Raw genomic sequence first — 21999 nt, 5'->3', positions numbered from 1 at the left:
AATATTACTTTAAATATCATGTTTCTTCCTGTTACTGTTATGTCCCTTGTCTTTGAGCATAGTTTAGGAGTGTAAATAAAAGTAGATTTAATGTATAAGCAATAAATTCCCCATTAGTCAAAACAGTGTAATATTAACCTCCATTATTTAGAGTGGTTGCTTGCAATGCATTAATACTGTCTTCTATTCTTTACAGCGTACAGAATTGGCCCCATCCTCCTACATACATTTTTCATCCTTCCACCAATTTGGTGTTGATTTTCCATAAACACACTGTAATTGATCAATTAATCTTCCTAAATTATGTTAAAACACTTGGATTACAATTCATCATGATCTCTTTAGTGAGTCCTATCCATCTGGATGCTTATGTATATCTAAAAATCTCTTAAATGAATAGAAATGCTTTAATCTTTTCACAAAGATAACGTGAAACTATTTTTAAATGATGGGTTGTTGTATATTTCTTTTTGTTACTACAGTCACTAAAACAAGAGATACCTTGCCAGAAGATAATACTCAGTATATTTACAAAGCATTATGTGAAAGTAAAGTACAGATTGGTTGAATGATTTTTTGAGATTTGTTTAGTTGTTATTTTAGAAACAGTTGTTCTCAAACTGATTAACCTTAGACATAAACCAATGTGAAAAAATATTTTAAAAAATCTTTAGGAATGGGTTTTATACTATAAATGGAAAGGATCCCCAAATTTAGAGCTGCTGCTTGGCACAGGTATCATCATTTTTGACTTTCCTCTTAGTGTACTCAAGTATGTTCATTAAACGCAAGTATCTATAAGTGAACTTCAAAGAAAAAAAAAAAAAAGGCATTCATTTAATTTTTATGTTGAACTTAAAATTATTTTTGTATCTCTGGTGGACCTGACCCAAAAATAAGTAAAGAGAAGAGTAGCAAGACCCTCTCTCATTTTCACATAGAGGGGTTTTATTTGCAGAGAGACTGAGAGAAATAATTTAAGGGCCACATGAGTATAATTTGCATGCTAAGCTGCATAGAAAGATATCCATTCACAGTACGTATGTATTTTTCACATGCATGTCTGATACCATCTCAGAGATGTTTGAATATAAAGGTTTTTCCCATGTGAATGTGTGTGTTGTCCTGTATACTTTTACAGAACATGCATGAAACACAACCATCCTCCCCTTTAACCACTGGGCTTCCACCCTGCGCTGTGCACGTGCAGCGTGTGTGGCAGCGAAGAACTCGGTCCCAAGCTTTCATAAATTAAAGCACGTTTTATAAATCCTTTGTTAATTAGGATGTCATCTTAACACTGCAAGAAAAGCTTTCCATCAAGTGTATTGAACACTTTTCACTGATGCTGGAGCAGAGGGTTGAAGGATCTGGAACAAAACTCCTTTTGCTACATGAACAGGAGACTCTAACTCAGGTTTGTGTAATTATATATGAAAACAAATATTAATGAGACTGGTTAATCAGTAAATTGTCCATCCTTCTAATTAGTCAAGTGAATTAACTGCAAGATTTATAGTTTGATACAGTCTATCAAATAGTAGCAGTATTTAGATGTGGTTGTAAAAATCAAGTTCTCACAGAATAATTGTTCTTCTGTTGTATAGACATCACATTTTATTGCTTCACTGGGCCATTAAGAAGTATTGAAAAGTTCATTATAAATCAGACTTAAAGCTAGAAAATATTTCTCAAATCCATTTTTCATATCATATGTGGTGCCGCTGATGAACATTCTTAAGAGCTGGGAAATCCATCGTAACAGTTCAGAGAACCCCAGTCTGTCAAAATTCCTTTTAAAAACACATTTTGATTTTTCATTCCCATCTGATTATACAGATCTGTATCTGGATAACAGGAAATGATACTCTTTCTGATGAAGCCAAGTTTGGCTTGTTTATGCAGTGATACATTATCTCACGTCTATGATGGTGAATCGTGACCCAGAAAATGCTGTTAGGACTTTCTTTGTTAGATCAGGGAGGCAAATCAGGCTGCTGACAAGCCAGTTCTGACTAGAGGTAAGGTTGTTTCACAATTCCCAGCAGACAACCCTTATTTTAGCTGCTTATCCTTTTTGGCAAGCCAGAAGTTTTCCATGCTATTTATGTGTTTCAGGAGAATATTTGTGTTGTGTTTTTTTGTTTTTGTGGGCTTTTTTTACATTTTACCTAAATTTTCAAAGTATAAATATATTTCTAAATGAGAAGGGGAACACTAATTTAATACAAATGCCAGAATTCCCTTGCTCATGTAACTCAAGTCTGAGTAGTGATATGAAGGAATTAAGTTTACTCAGTAGTGGTCTTTCTAGTATTTTCCAACTTCTAAGCGTTTGACTTTGCCATGTTAACCTTCCTGTTGTGTGGGTGCAAGCTTCCCAATGAATGCACAATATCCACAAATATTCAGTGCCGGCTCTCCTGTCCTAGCTGTCTCTCTTTGAAGTAATTGATAAAATTCCCATTGAAATCAGAGGGATCAGAACAAACCAACACAGAGAGCTTTTGAAAATCCCATGTTGACCTTTTATTTATACATACAGAGTATACCTAGATACTTAGGAATGAGGTCAAAGAGAATGTGAGATAAACATATGTTCTGAAAATTGTTAGTTCAAGACAGACTCCAATGGAGATTTTTGTAAATATAGTCTTATCAATCCAAGATGTTGATTATAAAGTACACTAACTCTCTAATTGCATTAGCCTAATTGAATAAACTACATAAACTACATTAATTTCTTCTTTGAAGTTCCTGTAAAATCAGCAATTCTTTAATTTGCTATCATAACATTGCTGCTGACCATGACTTACAATAGTTATTGGATTGTTACTCTTTCATCCAATTATTTATTCACTCTGTGACAGTCCCTTGTGAAAATACCCAGATTACTGTGTTATGTTCTTAGCGAAGTGTTTTGCTGACCAACAAGCAAAGTCTTTTTGATCTTTTAAAATATTGGGAGAGGTCTGTCTTGGTCAGAAGTCTAGGGTAGGTGTCTTAATCCAGAACAAACCAGGAGAACTGAAAAGACACGATTTCTGGCAAATTGTCTAATTTATTGAAGCAATGAAGGGAAAGTGAGAGTAATAGCTGCCAAGCTGTACTTCATCGGTATTCTCAATCAAACTAAGAAGTAAAATGTGACCTCTCCCCAGAAGCCTTACCACCCTTCTAGCTTATGAGTATTTTGGTCCTGCTGGAGTGTAACTCACTTTTTATTTCACTGGAATGGTTTCCATTAAGGTCTGTTTTTTTCTGTCCTTTCTCTCTGGGTTTGAACGAGTGAATTCCTCTGCTTTGAGAATGAGTTATATTGGGCAATCATGCCTATGTAAGTCTAGGATTCTTTCCACAAGACTATATATATGATATTCTTACGTGCAATACATACTAAGGAGCCCACAGAAAAGAACTTTGTTAGAAAGAATTATTTTCCTTGTTACCATGTGTCTCTGGAGCAGGACTGAGACAACGGACTCTTGCACAAACAGGATTGCTATGCTCTGATATAATTATTCCACTGTTCTAGGTGACCCAGAGACCAAGCTCACATAAGATGAGATGTCTTTTCAGGATTAGCTTTGTCCCAAAGGATCCCATTGATCTTTTAAGAAGAGATCCAGTTGCTTTTGAGTATCTCTATGTACAGGTAAGTGAAACCATGGCCATTGTTAACAAAATGGAGAATAAAAAGATGGTTACATTCAGTATATACACAGATAGAAAAGTATGGCCACAGTAAGTCCTGGGTTTTGTTTCTGCTGCATAAAGCCAGTGCACTTGGGGAATGTGCAAATCTTCATCATCTGCAAAGTTCCCTTCCTTCTTAAGTCCTGCCAAATAGTGATGCTTTGATGCCTTTCCAAAATATATTTGGCTGTACAAAACAGTGAAGCCAAAATAATGGCTTATACTTAATTCTGGTACTATAATATCAGGCAGAAATGATGTGTGTAAAGGGACCTCCAGTAAAATGGATGAGAAAACTAATGTGAGAACAATGTGAGTCTCCTCCTGGGCATCCCACCAGGCAGAGTTCTGCTATCCAGAGTCCAGATAGCCTGGTACCCTCCCAACACTCATGAAAGAGGATTACTGTTTTCCCCGGAAAGGATGAAGGGAGAGAGAGCTTAGATCAAAATGTTCATGCCTTCTGCTCTTTGGCAGAAGTCCTTGTGTTCTCCGGAAGTACCCATATCCTGGTGAGCATCTGACATCTCTGAGAGCGCAGTTCTACTTTCAACATGGTCCTGTTTCTGGGTTCAGGGTTACTCTTCACACAATGGTCATTTAAAAATATATATATATATATATATAATTTTAGTACAAGATTTTTGAACTTGAAACTCCCTCTACTGGTTCTTTGGCAGAGCTGTAATGATGTGGTTCAGGAAAGATTTGGACCAGAACTGAAATACGACATTGCCCTGCGGTTGGCTGCACTACAAATGTATATTGCAACTGTGACCACCAAGCAAACTCAGAAAATCTCCCTCAAATACATAGAGTAAGTTGAGGATTCAGTGTGTTCTTTAAAAGTGAAAGATTTGGATAAGCTTATAGATTCTCTAAGGTTGGTTCTTTAATATGCCTATATGTGTGCACCAATTTTAGTTTCATTATTTGTGGCTTGAAATTTATTCAGGTGAACTAAGAGCTTTAAGTATGGATAATACATTTACCTTTTGGTCACGTGGTTTGACATGTGAAATAGGCTATAAATGTAAATAAGATTAATTCTCTTGCTTTCAGTGATCAGATCTAAGTCTATATATCCTAAATCCTAGGGTTTTAGTAGAGATGATTATAATAAGATTCAGTTGATTTCTTGGTTCAGAATACCATAGGGTCTAAGATTCCTTTTTAAAGATTTCTTAGATACAGAAGAATCTAGTAAGCACCTGTTTTATGTTGTCCTTATGATTTTCTAGGAGATGTTAGACAACATATATATGTATATGTAACTGCAGAAAATTAAAAATCCAAAATGCAGCAATGTGTATACCTGCTAGGATAAAAAATAAAACAAGCAAAGAAAAAAAAAAAAAAACACAACAGCTTTTTCTATGTTGTTATATTTTATCCTAATCAACAACAAGAAAAAAAATAATATGAGTGAAGAGTCAGTCTTCTGTCAAAAAGGATGCATTAAGAAGAAAAATACTTTGGGTAAAAGGAGAGGAACAGGTTGTCAGGTTGGCAAAGTTACGAAGACAATCATTGGCTGGTTTGCAAGTCCTAAAAAAATTAGAAAATAAAATTTGATCTGACATTATGTTGTTAAATCTTCTGCAAATTTAATACTATATTGGTGCTTGCCTGTGTAATTAGGTGGGGATTAACAAGCCTAAATTTTAAACATACACACTTTAAACTTCTTTGCTGTCTAGTATGTTGGAAGAGACAGAAGAAATGATTGAATATAGTTTTAAAGCATCTTCTTCATTAGTTTGAATATAGAAAATAGTTCTTCATATAGTTCGAATATATAAAATGATGCGTTATTGCAAAACTCTGCACTTTATCAACTTTTTCTCAGTTTGTAGGAGTTCCTTCACTTGGCATCATAGTCACCAGTCTAAATAATCGTCACAGGAATGTGAAATTAAATATATGCCTTTTATTGCAGAAAAGAATGGGGATTAGAGACTTTTCTTCCATCTGCTGTGCTGCAAAGCATGAAAGAAAAGAACATAAAGAAAGCACTTTCGCACCTTGTCAAAGCAAATCAAAACGTAGTTCCTCCGGGTAAAAAGGTATTACATTTGCATCTTAATAGAAAATATGTTTTAAAGAACAGAAAGGGTGGAATGCATGGGAAACATTTTAAATTAATTCTTTGGAGAAATACCTAGCCATTATATTTTCAGAGAATATAGGCAATTTAACTTTTGGTGATAAGTACAACATAGCCAATAACAATTAAAATAATTAATTATATCCCAACTAAACTATCTTCTTAACTTGTGAATGCCAGAAAGGTAGTTATTAGTATTTCAGGTATTATAAAGATACATATTTTTTAATTCATTTAGCACTTCATATTAATGGCAGACTTGTTAGAAAGTTATTGTTTCCTCTTTGATACTCTGATCTGAACTATATTAACCTATGGGCTTGATGTAAATGCTGGTTTTTGGGATTGTTTTCCATTAAGCTGTACATAGAGACATTTCACTGCCCGAGGCCTAATTGGATAGATAATGTTCCTTATAGTAACTGATCCTCCTTGTTATTGTAAAATGTTTTTCTTATCACTAAGCTTTCAGTTCAGATAGAAAGAAATGTAGAAGACAGTGTCTCTGAGAAATGCACACAGCATTGTTGTATGCATACAGTTGTGTCTGGTTTTAGACACCGTAATGAGTTTGTGGTTTGTTGTGTTCTTTTTTGTTTGTTTGCTCATTTTTTTTTTGTTTGTTTTTGTTTGTTTTTTTTTTATGTAAGGCATCTAGTCTTTCTGCGTAGTCAACAGAGAGAAATAGGCACTTCTAGGGAAAAACTCATCCCATCCCATATTACATGTAGGTGCCAAAAATAGGTCAGATTACTTGTCCTAGAAATACCTATTTCTCTCCATTGAAAGTAAACAGAACCTAAGAGTGAGTAGTTGAGACATAAAATTAGCTGAATCCTGGTTCATGACACTTTTTTTTTCCGAATGGGAAAAGCCCAAAACTAAGGTGCCTGAGCTAAGGTTCATTGGGATCAGCAGAAATCCTGCTTGGAGGAGGTGAGTTTCAGGTCATGTCACGATTGTGAATGTAGATCTGTGTGTTTGACCTGGAATGCTCAGGAAGAGGGGACACATTTTTGACTGAAGTATTGCTTGTCACCAGAAGTCCTGAAGCTAAGCCTGAATAATGCCAATTACTTACTATTTATCATAGTAGTGTAACTTTGGTTTTATTTTGGAAGCTATCACTGCTGAAGGAATCACAGGTGATGGCAGGGACATTCAGTATTGATTCTTGATTAGAATACAGGTTGCAACAATGCCTTTCTGCAGTGACTTTGTTAAGGTGTCATGCTCAGTGGATGAGGAAAGGATGTGGATGTGATCTACCTGCACTTCAGCAAGGTTTTTGACACTGTTTCCCAGAGCATTCTCCTGCAGAAACTGGCTGCTCATGGCTTGGACAGGTGTACACTTTGTTAGGTTAAAAACTGGCTGGGTGGCTGGGTCCAAAGAGTTGTGGTGAATGGAGTTAAATCCAGCTGGAGGCCAGTCACACACAGTGGTGTCCCCCAGGGTTCAGTACTGGGGACAGTTCTCTTCAATATCTTTGTCAATGATCTTGACAAGGGTATCACGTGCACCCTCAGTAAGTTTGCAGATGACACCAAGTTAGGTGTGAGTGTTGATGTTCTTGAGGGTAGTAAGGCTCTGCAAAGGGATCTGGATAGGCTGGACTGATGGGCCAAGGTCAACTCTATGAAGTTAACAAGGTTAAGTACCAAGTTCTCCACCTGGGGCACAAAAACCCCAATCAGTGCTACAGACTTGGGGAAGAGTGGCTGGAAAGCTGCCCAGCAAAAAGAGACTTGGGGATATTGGTCAGTATCTGGCTTGTTATGAGCCAACGGTGTGCTCAGGTAGCCAAGAGGGCCAACAGGATCCTGGCTTGTATCAGAAATAGTGTGGCCAGCAGAAGTAGGGAAGTGCCTGTCCCTCTCTACTTAGCTCTGATGAGGCTGCATGTCAACTACTGCACTCAGTTTTGGGCCCCTTACTAAATGAAGGACATCTAGGTGCTGGAGCATGTCCAAAGAAGGGCAGTGAAGTGGGGGAAGGGTCTATAGAACAAGTCTTACAAGGAGTGTCTGAGGGAGCTGGGGTTGTTTAGCTTGGAGAAAAGGAGGCTCAGGGGAGACCTTATCATGCTCTACAATTACCTTAAAGGAGGCTATAGTGAGATGAGGATTGATCTCTTCTCCCAAGCACCAAGTGATAAGAGGAAATGGCCTTAAGTTGCAACAGGGGAGGTTTAGGTTGGTTATTAGGACAAATATCTTCACTGAAAGGGTTGTGAAATATTGGAACAGGTTTCCCAGGGGAGTAGTTGAGTCACCATCCCTGGAGGTCTTCAAAAAACGTGTAGATGTAGAGCTTAGGGACGTGTTTTAATGGTGTACTTGGCAGTGCCAGGTTAAAGGTTGGACTATACAATGTTAGAGGTCTTTTCCAACCTAAATGATTCTGTGATTCCATGATTTTTCCTTTATTCTTTGTGATTTGAGCTTTGGAAACTCATTGCATGCCCGCCTGCTTTTTTACCAGGCAGTCATCAGAAACAAAGCATCAGAGCTCATCGTCACCTTCTGTCTCACCTGTAGGTACTAAGCCAGGACAACCCTCTGGAGCTTGTATCCCTTCCTGTGAAGGGAAGACTATCACTCTTAGGATCCTTCCTTTTTTATAAGTCCTGTGTATTTCTCTATGCAACTTAACACCTGCTAAAAGGAAGGGGACTTCATTCCCTCTTGGCTATCTGCTTTGGATTCATTTCCTCCTTAGAATCTAGGAAAACGTTAGTTTAGGGGCTCTTAAAATGCTTTTCAAGATCAAGTAAGTTTTTGAAATAGAAATCTAGTGGCTGAAGAGAGAATAGTAAATGAGATGAGCTCGATAAAGTCCACACTGAAAGATTTACACAAGAGAGTTGTAAGTTCTGGCTCCAGATTGTTTGGGTGAAATGAACTGTTTCTTGGTTCTGTTCAATCTCATAAAATATGTCCAAGCTTGATGTTTTTAAGTAGGTATTTTAAGGTAGGAGGAAAAGGAGTTAAATTATGGATTGGGTTGCATGATAGAATTGTATGTATTTATGTACTGTATTTGGCTTCTAGATTTATTCCCTACTAAATATAGTAGAGGAATTTAATTTAAAAAAAACGGGAATTGCAGCAATGAGACAGAATAATATGCCATATGCTGCAAGTACCTTGCAAAATGTAATGCACATAGCTGACAAAACTAAATTCTTTGTTCTCTTTCTCTGTATTGGTCCATAAATGTTTAAGAACTGATGGTGATTATGAATTGAAAGCTGTTGATTATCCTTGAAATCCCTCAATGAACAGATGTCTAATTTGACTAGTTTAACATTTTTCCTTCATTGGAACAGTTACCATGTTCTTGCAGCGCCCTGATAAAGCCCATACCCAAATTCTCAGTGCATTTGACTAAACAAGCACAACCTGAATTTTAAGAATGAAACTGTTTCTCCTCATCTGAAAGTCAAGCATCTGATGATTTGGTTTCAGACTCTGATGAGCTCTTATTGCAATCCATTTTCTTTACACCACATGAATACCTTCTATTTTTTTTAATAAAATTATTAACGTGTTGATTCCTACCACTATATCTTACCGCTGTTTCTTTTTCTTCAGCTATCTGCTCTGCAAGCCAAGGTGCACTATCTAAAGTTCCTCAGTGATCTACGGTTATATGGAGGGCGTGTTTTCAAGGCAACACTAGTGGTAATAATTCTCTTGAAAAAGTTTCTCTCTTTTCTTGATGGTTTTATCCAAGTGTCTCTTTGCAAAAACTGGACTGTAACATTTTCTTTAGAAGTTTAAGTTCTATTCATACACTTAAAAAAAAATAGTTGTAAAATTGAACCAAATCACTTTTAGTTTCTTTTCATCTTGAAAATAACATGCCTAGTGTAATTTGAATACTTACTGAGGGTTTGGAGATAGGTAGCATCTATTTGGCAAATAGTGCCATGCAATTAACTGAAGAATACTTAAATTATTACTCTGAAAAACTCTTGATGAAAATACTTTTTTTTAAAGGAAGCATCCATCCATCCATCTGTCCACCCACCTATCCATCTAAAAACTGCAGTACAGCCAATATCCATGATCAAATTTCTTTACTTTTTGTAATTAATTATCGAACTAGTATGTTCTTCTATATTTCACCTTCTCAGAAAAATGTGATAATCTTTAATCATGCAGATGAAGCTTCATGGAGATGAAAGAAGGCAGTTACTGTGTAGTGTTTCTGATGGGTTTTACTTTTTTTTTTCTTCCCCTTTTTATGCTAAAGCAGGGAGAAAAGCGTTCAGAAGTGACTTTGTTAGTAGGGCCACGGTATGGCATCAGTCATGTGATAAACACCAAAACAAACCTGGTGGCTCTCCTGGCAGACTTCAGCCATGTGAACAGGATCGAGATGTTTACAGAAGACGAAAGCAGTGTTAGAGTTGAGCTGCATGTCTTAGATGTAAAAGTAAGTGGTTGTTTTTTTTTGATCTGCAATGATTCAATGTCTTTAAATAACGTTTTTGCCTTTTTATTTAAATATTTGATCAAACTATGCTAACAGTTCCAAATGTTATCATGACATGTTATCAATGTTATCATCATGACAATGATATGTTGGAAGTGCATTTTTAGCTCTGGCAATTTGCTTTGTGTTGTGTCCATTGATCTCCAAGGTGACAAGAGGTTGATGATGAAATTGGCCTTCTTTTGAAGTTCCTTGAGCTCCTATAAGCCACTTTTGGTATAATAAACAATGTTATTCCTGTTAGAAAATTGCCAGTTCTGTCAGATCAGTGTCTCAAGTAGCCCAGTGTTTTATCTGCAAAGGACACTGCAAGTAACCATATAGTTGTTACCAGTGAAATAACCTGTTAAAAGGCTTTTTTTTTTTTTTTTTTTTTTCTTAGGCCTTATAATACCAGTTAAGTTCCTTGTCCCATATCATGTATTATTGTATGCTCTTCTACCTATAGCAATTTAGTTTCTCTTTTATCCTGCTTAACACTTAGCATCAGTGGCATCTGGGGGGCAATGAATGGAGCTTTATACATTATATTATCCTGGTTCTTCTTGGTGTGTTTCCTATCATATTTTAAAGTGAAAGGCTTCAGAGACTGTCTACGACATTAATCGGGACAATCAGAGATTAAAGAAAGAGTTCTCATTATACTTGAAACTTAGATATACTATTAAAATAAATGGAGCCTAACAGTTCTTGTTGCTTACACAGATGTACATTAAAAATAAATAAACAACAACGAAACATACACAAGGGATATTTTACTAAATTTTTGCTTTGAATGCTTTAGGCTTATTGACCTGAAAGTGTTTCCTTGTGTTTAAGTTAATGAAAAAAACCTGGCTGTAACTTAATCTAGGTGCCCTTTGACAACAACGTCACAAAAAATGTACAGGTCGGTGAATACAGCATTTTAGCAATCTGAGCATCTCAGTCTACTTTACTTGTATTCCTGTGCTAAACTTGTAGCCCTCTTGTGAGAAAGTTGTTATCCTCTTTTTTTCTGATGGAGAAAGTGATACAGAAATCAAATACTTCCCATCTACTTGAATGTAAAATGCAGCACTGTACACCATGATATTTTATATTGCCATGATCTTATGTTGTTTTGTGTTATAATACTGTTACTGCCTTACTGCAAATCATGTATGTCCCTATCTGCTTGCCTTTCAACACATTCAGTCTTAAATACAGAGAGCCTAACATTAAAATTACAGAGCTAGAAGGCTGTGGATTGAATTTAACAAAACAAAACAAACAAACAAACAACAACAACAAAACTTTTATGTGGGGCACAAGTATGGACTGTCAGAGTTTCTTGTGGAGATGTTGGAGATGTGGGCAAACACAGGCATACCATAAGGTAGCAGGTTCCTATATGTAGATTCTGAATATGCCAATAAGTGCCACTTTTGTAAAGAACGAATAAGAAGCCTGTGTTCTTCTTTTATTTTTGGTTCTTTTTGATATCTTCGCAAGCATAAATCACTTGGGAGATGCAGCCAGTAAGATTTAGCTGTCACGAGACTCTTCATCAGATTAACAGTAGTTCACCGCACTGTTTTCAGCAATCTGAGACTTCTTTGGAAATTGTCCATTTCTGTCTATCATCGCAGAAAAATTGAACGTCAACATGGCATTTCAATGCTATTTTTTATTTGTGACTCAAAAGAACAAAGATTAAGTACTTCACTGTAGAATTAATAATTTATAATTAATTTTATATCTCTGAATCCTTTAGAAAGAAGCATGTGTTGAGTAGAAACTCAAACTGAGGATGACTCTTTTATACATAGCATGAAATACTTTAAAGAAAAAAAGTGCATAGACTTTTACATGTTGCTGAAAACTGTTCATACAACAGTTTTGAGTTTGGTAGTGATCTATAAACATAAATTATGTTTTGGACACAATTTCCACCACAATCACTTGCCTTCAGGTCACAAATGTCCACATGGCTATAATTCACTATAAACTATGTGAATGACCAGATAGGTTGTCTATGGTGTAAATTTTGTCTATGCATCATGGTAAGAACTTGTTGGTTTTTTTTTTCCTCTTTGGGAGTTCTAGAGGCTAGCCACCTTAAAATGAATTTGAGAAGAGCAGCTTTTGCTGTTATAAGCTACAGAGACACGAACAAAAGTTTTAGGCAAAGGAATTTATATACTGTGGCAAAGGAAAAGGAAGTAAAAGAAAGTGTGTTTCACATAGATTTCTTACATTCAATGCTCTCTAGCCGGCCAGACTGCTTTTCAGAGCTATGGTATTTTTTCTGTTAAGTCTAACTGTTCTCTTTAAAGGCTTTGAGTTTGGTTTCTGTGCTGATTTCTCTTCTGAGGATCTCTCTCTGTTCTCTGTTTCTGTTTGTCTATTCATTTTTTCATCACATGTCTTTTAAGCAATGCCAGGCCACAAATACTGAAATCTTTTAAGCTCTCATTTTAATATTCCCTGCTGCTGCTGTGTAATGATAGCTTTATCCTCACTGCTGCATTTTTTCAACCTGAACTTTTTCCAGCTGTTTGCTTCCTATTTTACTTCTTTACATGAACTTAGGGCACTTCATTTTCTGGCAAGCTGCAGTGATTCCCATACTACTGTAATACTACAGCACCTAATGTCCCAGAGTTTTAGCCCTTGGCAGTTTCAGAGTAGCAGTAAACAGTCCTTAGGAGAAAAAAATATATATCTATGCAAGAGAAAGATGGAGCAAGAGTCTTAAAGTAATTAGCTTCTTTCAGAAAGAGAGCTAAATCAACCCTTAAAAATGCCCGGTTGGACTTTTTATTCCAACTCTAATCTTTTGTAAATCACAGAATTCTTGAGGTAGAAAGGGACTTCTGGACCTCATGTGGTCCAAACCCCCTGCCAGGCCACCTAGAGAAGGTTGCCTAGGACCACATCCAGGCAGCTTCTGAATGTCTCCAAGGAGAGAGCCTGCAATGTGTGCCAGTGCTCAGTCACCTGCACAGCACAGAAGTGCTGCCTGATGTTCAGAGGGAACCTCCTGTATTTCAGTTTGTGCCCAATGCCTCTTCTGTTAACCCTGGGCATCACTGAAAAGAGCCAGGCTTTTTCCTCCCTGCACCCTCCTTTCAATTATTTAGATATTTCAATAAGATACCCCCTGAAAATGTTTGATATTGTTTGATGTTGGTAGTGAGGAAAATAAGTTCTCATGTATACTTTTCAGTGTGGCATTTCTGATGTAATTCCTTTTGATTCCATGTAGTAGTATTGTCAGCAGGTAAACAAATAGAGAAGTAACAGCCTTAACCAAGATTTGGTTGTATTCTTCTTAGCCTATTACTCTACTGATGGAGTCATCAGATGCAATGAATCTTGCTTGCCTAACAGCTGGGTACTATAGACTGCTGGTCGACTCAAGGCGTTCAATATTCAACATGGCCAACAAGAAAAATACAGGGAGCAGAGAAACAGGTATTCATTGCACAGTACGTTCTTGATGGTCACAGGTGTAAAGCAGAAGCCAGCTTAAGCCCCAGTGCATCTCCAGATAAATGCAAGGCTGTGCCAAATGAGATTTTATTGCTGGCTTAGACTTGGCTCTACGGTACACCAATTCAGCTTTATAATGTTCTGATATTCAACCTTTGATAGCTTGAATTTCTTTCATAACTGTATTGAAACAGATGCATGTTCCCTATGAGTGTTATTACATTATACGCATATATCTTGTGTAAGAATACATATGGTGTTGTGGAAACCAGCTGGGAATTTGATTTTCTTTTACTATTTCTGGAATAGCATTTGTACCTAGCTGTGGTTTGGTTTTGCACTAAAGTACAAAAGTGTCAGTTAAACTTTAGGTCATTAAATCAACAGCTATTTAATTTAGAGCAGAGGTAAGCTTGAACATGCTTTTCTGAAGCATTTGATAAACCAGCTGTCCTATTCAGAGGGTTCATTGCTCAATATTAACAAGATATTGTTTAAAAATGTGCTTGAACTTGTGATTGTATGAATCTGTGGTTTCACGTTTCTTTTATTTCCCTGTGCTACAGGAATTGAAAATAGAGGGAAGCATAGTCTCCTTGCTTCTGAGTGGAGCTGTGTACCAAAAACTACCACTTTCCTGGCTGAAGGAGATCAAGAGACTCAAATGTCCTTTGCTGATCCTAAACAGAAGACTGTAGATGTTCCTGAAAGTCTGTTATGTCAAAAAGAGCACAGACATCTGTACATAGAAAATACCTATAATTCAGGTGGATTTGATCAGCATCTGGCCAAGCAAAGTGACCCCACTGAAGCAGAAGAAAGCAGAAATTTTAATCAGGCTTCACTGCTGTCACTCTCAGGTTTGGAATCTAGCAAGAAAGCACAGGATTCTCCCAGGGGAGCAAAAGTTTCCTTTATATTTGGAGATCACAACTTGGATGGTATCAATCCTCAGACTCTTGGCTATGAAAGGCTTTTGGATGAAAGTCCAGAAGTACTAGAAAAACAAAGAGCCATTTATATTAGTAATGCCAATGACATTAAAGGTCTGGAGTTGTCACCAGATGCTGAAAGCATTCAGTTTGCTACAAATTCTGTTTACGCAACCATAAGTGATGGTAAAATTTTTGGAGCTGCGGAAGGAATAGAAGAGCCTTTGCTGCATGATATTTGTTATGCAGAAAACACAGATGATGCCGAAGATGAAGATGAAGTAAGCTGTGAAGAAGACATTATGGTAGGAGAAATCGATAGGCCTGCTCTTCTCAGCCTTTCTGGTTCTAGTGATGACATTATTGATTTGACTTCACTGCCACCTCCAGAAGGTGATGATAATGAAGATGATTTCCTATTGCATACCTTAAACATGGCCATTGCTGCTCCTCCACCTGGCTTCAGGGACAGTTCAGATGAGGAAGACTCTCAGAATCAAGCAACACAGCCTAGAGACGACAAGGAGCAAGCCAGTAATCTAGGCAGTGATGATATTCCAGTGTCGCTTATCGATGCTGTCCCTACTAATACAGAGGGCAAGTGTGAAAAGGGGCTAGATGATGCTGTAGTCTCTACACTTCAAGCACTAGAAGCTTTGGCTGCTTCAGAGGAACAGCAGACGAATGACAACTCAGGTTCTTTCACCATAGTTACATTTATTCATTGAAAATCATTCCATCTCATCCATTTAACTTTGGAAATACTCCATTTTGTGAGGGGGTTTTGTTTTTTGTTGTTTTGCTTTTTTTTTTTGCCACCATTTTCCATACATCATATTCCATATTATGTAATGGAACTACTGTTATGTTGTTAAGCTACTTGTCCCGGGAACTGTGCAATAAAGTCAGATTATTCTTACAAAAGATATTTTTGTCTCTAACACACACCTTTGCTTGTCACTTGTCCAGGTGCTTCAGCTGCTGTCATTGATTGACTCTCATTTTTTGTGGCTTGCAGGTGTAGCTATCTTGCGAGCATATAGCCCTGAGTCATCTTCAGATTCTGGCAATGAAACAAATTCCTCTGAAATGACTGAAAGTTCTGAATTAGCTGCGGCGCAGAAACAGACAGAAAACACTGCACGCATGTTTTTGACCACAAGTGAAGGCTATCAACCCCTTGTGGAAGAGCAGACTGAATTTCCCATTGCTAAAAGTCAGGCTGGAGTGCCAGGCATGAAATCCTCTCAGCCTTTGTCTGGTCGTCAGGCTGCGGAGCTACAGTCAAAAGTTGTGCCTTCAAAGCAGATTCTTCATTCAGATAACATGGAAATGGAGCCAGAGACCATGGAAACAAAATCTGTCACTGATTATTTTAGCAAATTGCACATGGGATCCTTGGTATATTCTTGCACTAGTAAAAGGAAAAATAAGATGACAGACAGTGAAGTGAAAGCACCTTCTGATGGCAATGCTACTGTGAAAAAGCAACAGGGAACTAAAAAAGCAGAGGCTGATGAAGACCTAAAAGCTAAATTTGGAACTCTCTCAGCAAGAGACAGTCAACGCCTAAGCACTTTTAATGTGGAGAGAACTGCCTTTCGCCAAAGATGGTATGCTGCCGATGATGGGGCAGCAGATAAGCCAAGCCCAGAAACAGTGAACGGGAAGACATTTCCAAGAGTTCCTGTCCTTGGAAAAACAGAAACTGACTGTAAGGATGAAGTAGATCCTGAGGCGGATCAGGATGATACCTCAGGGCTTGGCCAAGGTGAAAACTTTTTGTCAGATATGACTCCTGTGTCTTCAGCCAAAGACCTAAATGATGCAGAAGATACCGATTTATCTGCAGATGACCATCCTTCAAAGCTTCCAGAAGCTGAGCAGAGTGTGGCTAGACTTTGTGAATATCACTTGGCTAAGCGCATGTCATCTCTGCAAAGTGAAGGCCATTTCTCACTGCAAAGCTCTCAGTGCTCTTCAGTGGATGCAGGATGCAGCACGGGCAGTAGCACATGTGCTACCCCTGTTGAATCTCCTCTTTGTACCTCTGACGTTAAGCACATTATCTCTGACCCATCAATGAAGAGCATTACCTATATTCCAGCAGATGAAAGAGCTGCCATTCTTCCAAACCATGGAACAACATACAAAGACCTGCATCAGCAGCCAGAAGCTGTGTGTCACAGGATGACGGTGCCTGTTGTGCATTCGGCAATTAATGCTGAACCACTGTTTGGCACTTTGAGAGAAGGATGTCATCGGATCCCCAAGATAAAAGAAACTACAGGTACATCAGTAATAAAGTGTTTCCTGTGTTTGTTTTTAAAGTTGCATGTTAAGGTTGAAGGTTAGGTGTGAAGTTTGCATTCTCTTTACCTGAAACTACATCATAATCTGCGGCAGGCGGTGGGATTAGACCTTAGTGTATATATTCATTTTACTTATATGTATTGAGATGTTCTTGGGAGCTGCTTACAAAGATTCTTTTTTTTCTGGAAGATCTCTCATTACAGTTTAAAAAAAAAAAATGTCTCCTGTGTTTTAGATCTAATATTTGGGGGACATTGATGAAGAAGCCTAGGGGAGAAAGTAATCTTTGGAAGCCTCTCCAAAGTCCATAGTCATTTGAGTTCCAGGATTCTTTCTAGATCGTAAGATGACTTCAGAAGATATATTAATGTTGGAGAGAAAAAAAAATGTGCTTCATTTATTATATATTTTATGCTATTTTAGCAGATTGTCAAAAACATGCCAGTATGCGTAAAAAGTTCTAAATGTAAAGGTGAGAAAATGTCACTATATTATTAAGCATGTTTTTACTTCACCATCTGATAGTAGGTGTTTCGTTTAAGAATAATTTACATATAGAATCATTACCACATTTTGAAGTTCCAGTTTCAAGTGACTTTATGAACTTACTGTTCAAAAAAATGCATAGTTTTTCAGAGATAGCATTGGAAATCCTTTTGATTGGGTTTTGAACATTTCATTCATCCTGGGTAGCAACCCACATGTCCCAGTGGCATGGCAATGCATGAAAATCTGAAAGTGGAGTAGACTAGGAGAAAGAATGAGAAAAACAAACAAACAACAACATAACCAAAACAAAATTACCATGAATACATCTTTCCATGTTCTCTCAGGCAAAGTTAAAGAAGGTATTTTAATCTGAAAATATTCATCTAATTATTTAATAGCAAACATCCAATCCATATATTGAAGGGGGAGGGGGTATTTAGGAAGTTTTATAGATGATTTTCTATTCCTTTCTTTCAATGTGTTCTGTAGTAGAACAAACAGTTTATTATTCATAAGTTATAATTTGTTGATAGATTTTAAAAAGCATCATAGTGAAACACAAAAGACATGAGGAGCTAGCAATTAATTTTTTGTGTGTGTGAAATATTTTGAGGAATGGAGACCACTGGAAAATACTAAGAATCCATTTTCCCTCAGAGTTAAAGATATATAAAAGTTTTAGTCTGTGAATATTGTCAGGGTGATGCTTAATTCTTCTGTCTGCTCTTCTACTACCCCTAGTGTAGCTTTCACAGAGCCTGAAAAGGGAAGACAAGGAGGCATGCCTACAGCTTTTCCTAGACAGCCTCTAGCTGACTCCATCATGCTATCATCCATGCTATCAGAATCAAAGGTGCCAAGTCAAAATCAAGACTCTTGTGACATTCCCAAAGTAAATCAGGCTTGTGGGGCAACAGTTAGTTTACGGCCATATGACATGATAGGAGGAAGCCTCAGGATGCCGCACAACAGGAAAGTGCTGAGACGCAGCAGCAGCATCATTGGAGGATCTGCAGATATTGAGATGCTGTTTGAAAGGAAGGCAGCCGCAGCCAGCTTGAAATGTTTGGACACCACCCCAAGGGATGAATCCAAGTCAGAAAGAAGGGTGGAGCTCTCCCTGGACAAAAAGCTGTCAAAAAGTTACTCCCAGAGTTGTGTGTATGTCAGCACTGATAGGAAGGACAGTAAGAGGTGCTCAGGCACAGGCGTCAGTCAGAAGGACTCCAAGCAGTGTCGAACATTGCCTTTGCGGAAGCTGGACACCAGTGCCTGGAGGTGTCGTGGCCCCTTTAGCTACTGTTTCCTAAGCAGAGGAAGTGATGATGATGAAGATGATGGAGATGGCCATCAGCTCTCATGTCTCTTTGAACCGCAGAACCCGTGCGAGCTAAGAGAACCAGTCAGTCAGTCTTTTTCCAGTGAAAATGAGCAAAAAGTCTTGGAGTCCCCAAAACCTGCTGAGACCCTGCAAAGTGAGGCAGATAACACACATGAGAAGAGCAGTGCTGACACCCAAGGTGGCCAGATTGATCTGAATCTCAATGATGTGGCCTTTGATGCACGAATTACACGAATAAATGTGATGAAAGAGAAGACGTATGCAATGCCTGATGGATTTATTGCAGCACAAAAGGATGCCAGTGAGCTACTGTCACTGGTCCGAGCAAGTATGGGCAAGAGAGAAGATTTACATCCAGAAACATATGACCTTAAACTTTCTAAGTACAAACAACTGTTATCTATGGAATCGAGACAGTTGGGAAGTGCCTGCAGGAAAATGGCCATGGCTGATAAAAGCCCTGAGGAAATGCTTTTAGCTATGACTTCCAGCTTTCAAGTACTCTGTTGCTTAACAGAAGCCTGCATGCGTTTAGTTAAAGTCATGAACTCTGAAACACAGCAGCAGGAAATTATAGCTAAGATAGATGAGGTTGTAATAAACTACATTTGTCTTCTGAAGGCTGCAGAAGCAGTATCAGGCAAGACCTCCAGTGATCCTAGCATTAAACTCTTGGCTCGACATTCGACTACCATGGCCGCTATTGTAAGCACACTAACACGTTCTCTTAAAATGCTTTTAAACAAATAAAATACAAAAGTCACTTCATAATCTACCTTTGCAAAGCCATACATTAAAAAAAAACAAAACTTTTATTTACTGTATGTGTATGAACTAATGTAACAAACTCAGCTCTCTCTGTATATTTTGTTATTTTATATAAAATAAGTATGAGATTTAAAAAAAAAAAAAAAAAAAAAAAAAGATAAAATACCGAACACTGACAATAGTACTGACCAGATCTGTCCTTTTGTTTATACAAACACAAAAGCCAAAAAAAGCCCTCTCCCCAAGACCGGAAAGACAAACAGAAAAAAAAAAAAAAAAAAGAAAAAAAAGAAAACCATACAGGAGCAAATTGACATTTGGCTATTTTTCATATAGTCAAATCTATGGTTGTATGAAGTGAACTTTTAAAGCCTGTTATGTCAATGAAGTTGTTTTCTGTTTCATCCAAGTTTTCACTTGGAGAATGCTCCATGTTTAGAAATGAGAAATTAAATCATAATGTATATAATACAATATTTAATGTTTTAAAATTATAATTTTTAAGCATTGAAAATAGCAAAAAGACGTTTAAAATCCAAGAGACTATTATAACTTACTAGAGAATATATATATAATAAATGACTCTTTTGTTCATATTGCCTGAATTACCTGATTCTTCTTTTCTAGGAAGTTCTATATTAAAAAAAAGAAAAAAAAAAGTATTGAAAATACCAACTTTAGAAGGTATCTGATGTATTGAACATTACAGTGTTGCATTTCAGACAGTGAAGGTAACTGTGGAAGACAGACTGAGGACATAGAAACCAGAGTGGTGATGTTCTCTGAAATGAGAATTCGATGCCATACTTATCAGGTCAGAACGTATAGGACGGGTCTGCACATCCCTTTCCCTGGTTAATGAGAGAGAGGACCATCAGGAAATTCCTGTGCTGTTTACTGTTTCATCATATATCTATGGTGCATCTGAACAACATGAACTGCATCTATTTTGTTAAATATTTTATACTTCATATTTTATGATTCTGAATGTTTAACTGTAAATAAGTTAGAAATAAAATGAAGTTTTCAGAATACAATAAATATCTCTGAAATATTTCAAGCCCAAGACAGTTCTTCTCTGAGTGACAACAAAGGCAATTTGTGAATAATCTGTCCCATCTGAACCTTTCTGGAAAACATTTTATAGTCTTGCATTTGAGAGACAGCCAAAAGCTCTCAATTTCACATGGTAAGTAGGCTTTAGCACGAGCATCTGTTAAGCTTTTCAGCCACTTAGGAGCAGCAGCCCTTGTGAAAAGTGCAAAATACCATTCTCTAAACTGGTGTAGGCAATTTTCATCCTTTTATTTAATAATGTCATGTGCAGAGAGTATAACCACTGTGTTTTGAAAACTTACCCATTCAGCTGAAGCAAGTGCAAAGCTTTCTCTTCTGAACTAGAAAGACTAAACCCACAAAATTATATTTTTGCTAAGGAAATATTTTCCTGCATAGATTGATGCACTTCACTATGAAATCAAAGTAAAGCTTTTTTTTGTCTGACTGCAGAGAAACATCGCCGGAAACTCAGTATCAAAAGCTTAATCTGATCTGTTGTGTTTGAGAAAAATTTTGTTTCCTAGACCAACTCATTTAGCATGTGGATTCGTTCTTGACCATAGCTCATAGATTGCAGACTGAATTATTTTGGTAGTGGGTGACAGCAGCCTGTCCCACATAGTGCTCAGACTCAGTGCTCTCATTCTGGCAGCTCTGAAAATGTGGCTGAGTACTGCTTTTTTGCTGTGGTTGCCAGAGAAATTCTTTTGAGTATTCCATACTGGTCAAAAAATGCTGCTTTGGTAGATATTCCTTCACTGCCTTGTGTGTTTATGTAAAAACATGTGTGTTTATGTAAAAATCACTGGTGATTTGGAAATAGAGTTTTAAAAAGGGATTTAGAGTTGTCATAACTGAGTATCAACATAAAACAGAGGGATGTGATGCTTTCAGGGTTGCTAATCCAATCATTTTCTTTCACTCCGTTTCATATATTGATCTAATTTTATTTCAAAAATAACTAGATTTTTGTTGTCCTTACTGTTTAAGAACTTTTCCGATTGGGAACCTGCTTGTTTTGCTCCCTAAAATTAACCATGGTATTTTCCTTTTCCCCTTTTCCCCTTTCCTTTTCTTTTTCCTTGTCTTTTTTTATTCTATTTTATTTTATTTTTAGGTCTAACTAGCGTTTTTTTCTCTCCTTTTGAATGAATTTTCATAGGCTTGTGGAGCATTTTGGGTTTTAAATGCACCTCGTGAGTTTATCTAGTCCAACCTCTCCCTGCTCAATGCAGGTCTAATCAGATCAGGTTGCTGAGGGCCATTTCAAGTTGAGTCTTGGATATGCTCCAGTGATGAAGGTCCCACAACGTCTCTGGGTTTGTGTTTAAGAA

At 37.3% G+C, this 21999-nt stretch overlaps 1 protein-coding gene across 4 annotated transcripts in view; it reads left to right on the top strand.

Annotated features, from left to right (window-relative positions):
- Positions 1-20202, top strand: part of FRMPD4 (FERM and PDZ domain containing 4) — a 313851-nt gene extending 293649 nt beyond the window's left edge. For 2 of the 4 annotated variants that reach the window (XM_032200764.1, XM_032200781.1), the window contains 10 exons: positions 1286-1417; positions 3536-3655; positions 4377-4513; positions 5636-5762; positions 9400-9489; positions 10064-10246; positions 13606-13744; positions 14329-15390; positions 15713-16984; positions 18243-20202. In XM_032200764.1, coding sequence (XP_032056655.1) covers positions 1286-1417; positions 3536-3655; positions 4377-4513; positions 5636-5762; positions 9400-9489; positions 10064-10246; positions 13606-13744; positions 14329-15390; positions 15713-16984; positions 18243-19588 — 4608 coding nt within the window. In that variant the 3' untranslated portion in view covers positions 19589-20202. Of the gene's footprint in view, positions 1-1285; positions 1418-3535; positions 3656-4376; positions 4514-5635; positions 5763-9399; positions 9490-10063; positions 10247-13605; positions 13745-14328; positions 15391-15712; positions 16985-18237 lie in introns of all 4 variants that reach the window. The other 2 variants (XM_032200773.1, XM_032200790.1) reach the window with 2 other exon arrangements.
- The last annotated feature ends 1797 nt before the right edge of the window (positions 20203-21999 follow it).

Source organism: Aythya fuligula, chromosome 1 (genome assembly GCF_009819795.1).
Source record: "Aythya fuligula isolate bAytFul2 chromosome 1, bAytFul2.pri, whole genome shotgun sequence".
NCBI classification, from domain to species: Eukaryota; Metazoa; Chordata; class Aves; order Anseriformes; family Anatidae; genus Aythya; species Aythya fuligula.
Note: the sequence above shows the minus strand (reverse complement) of the source record. Positions and strands in the feature narration are given on the sequence as shown.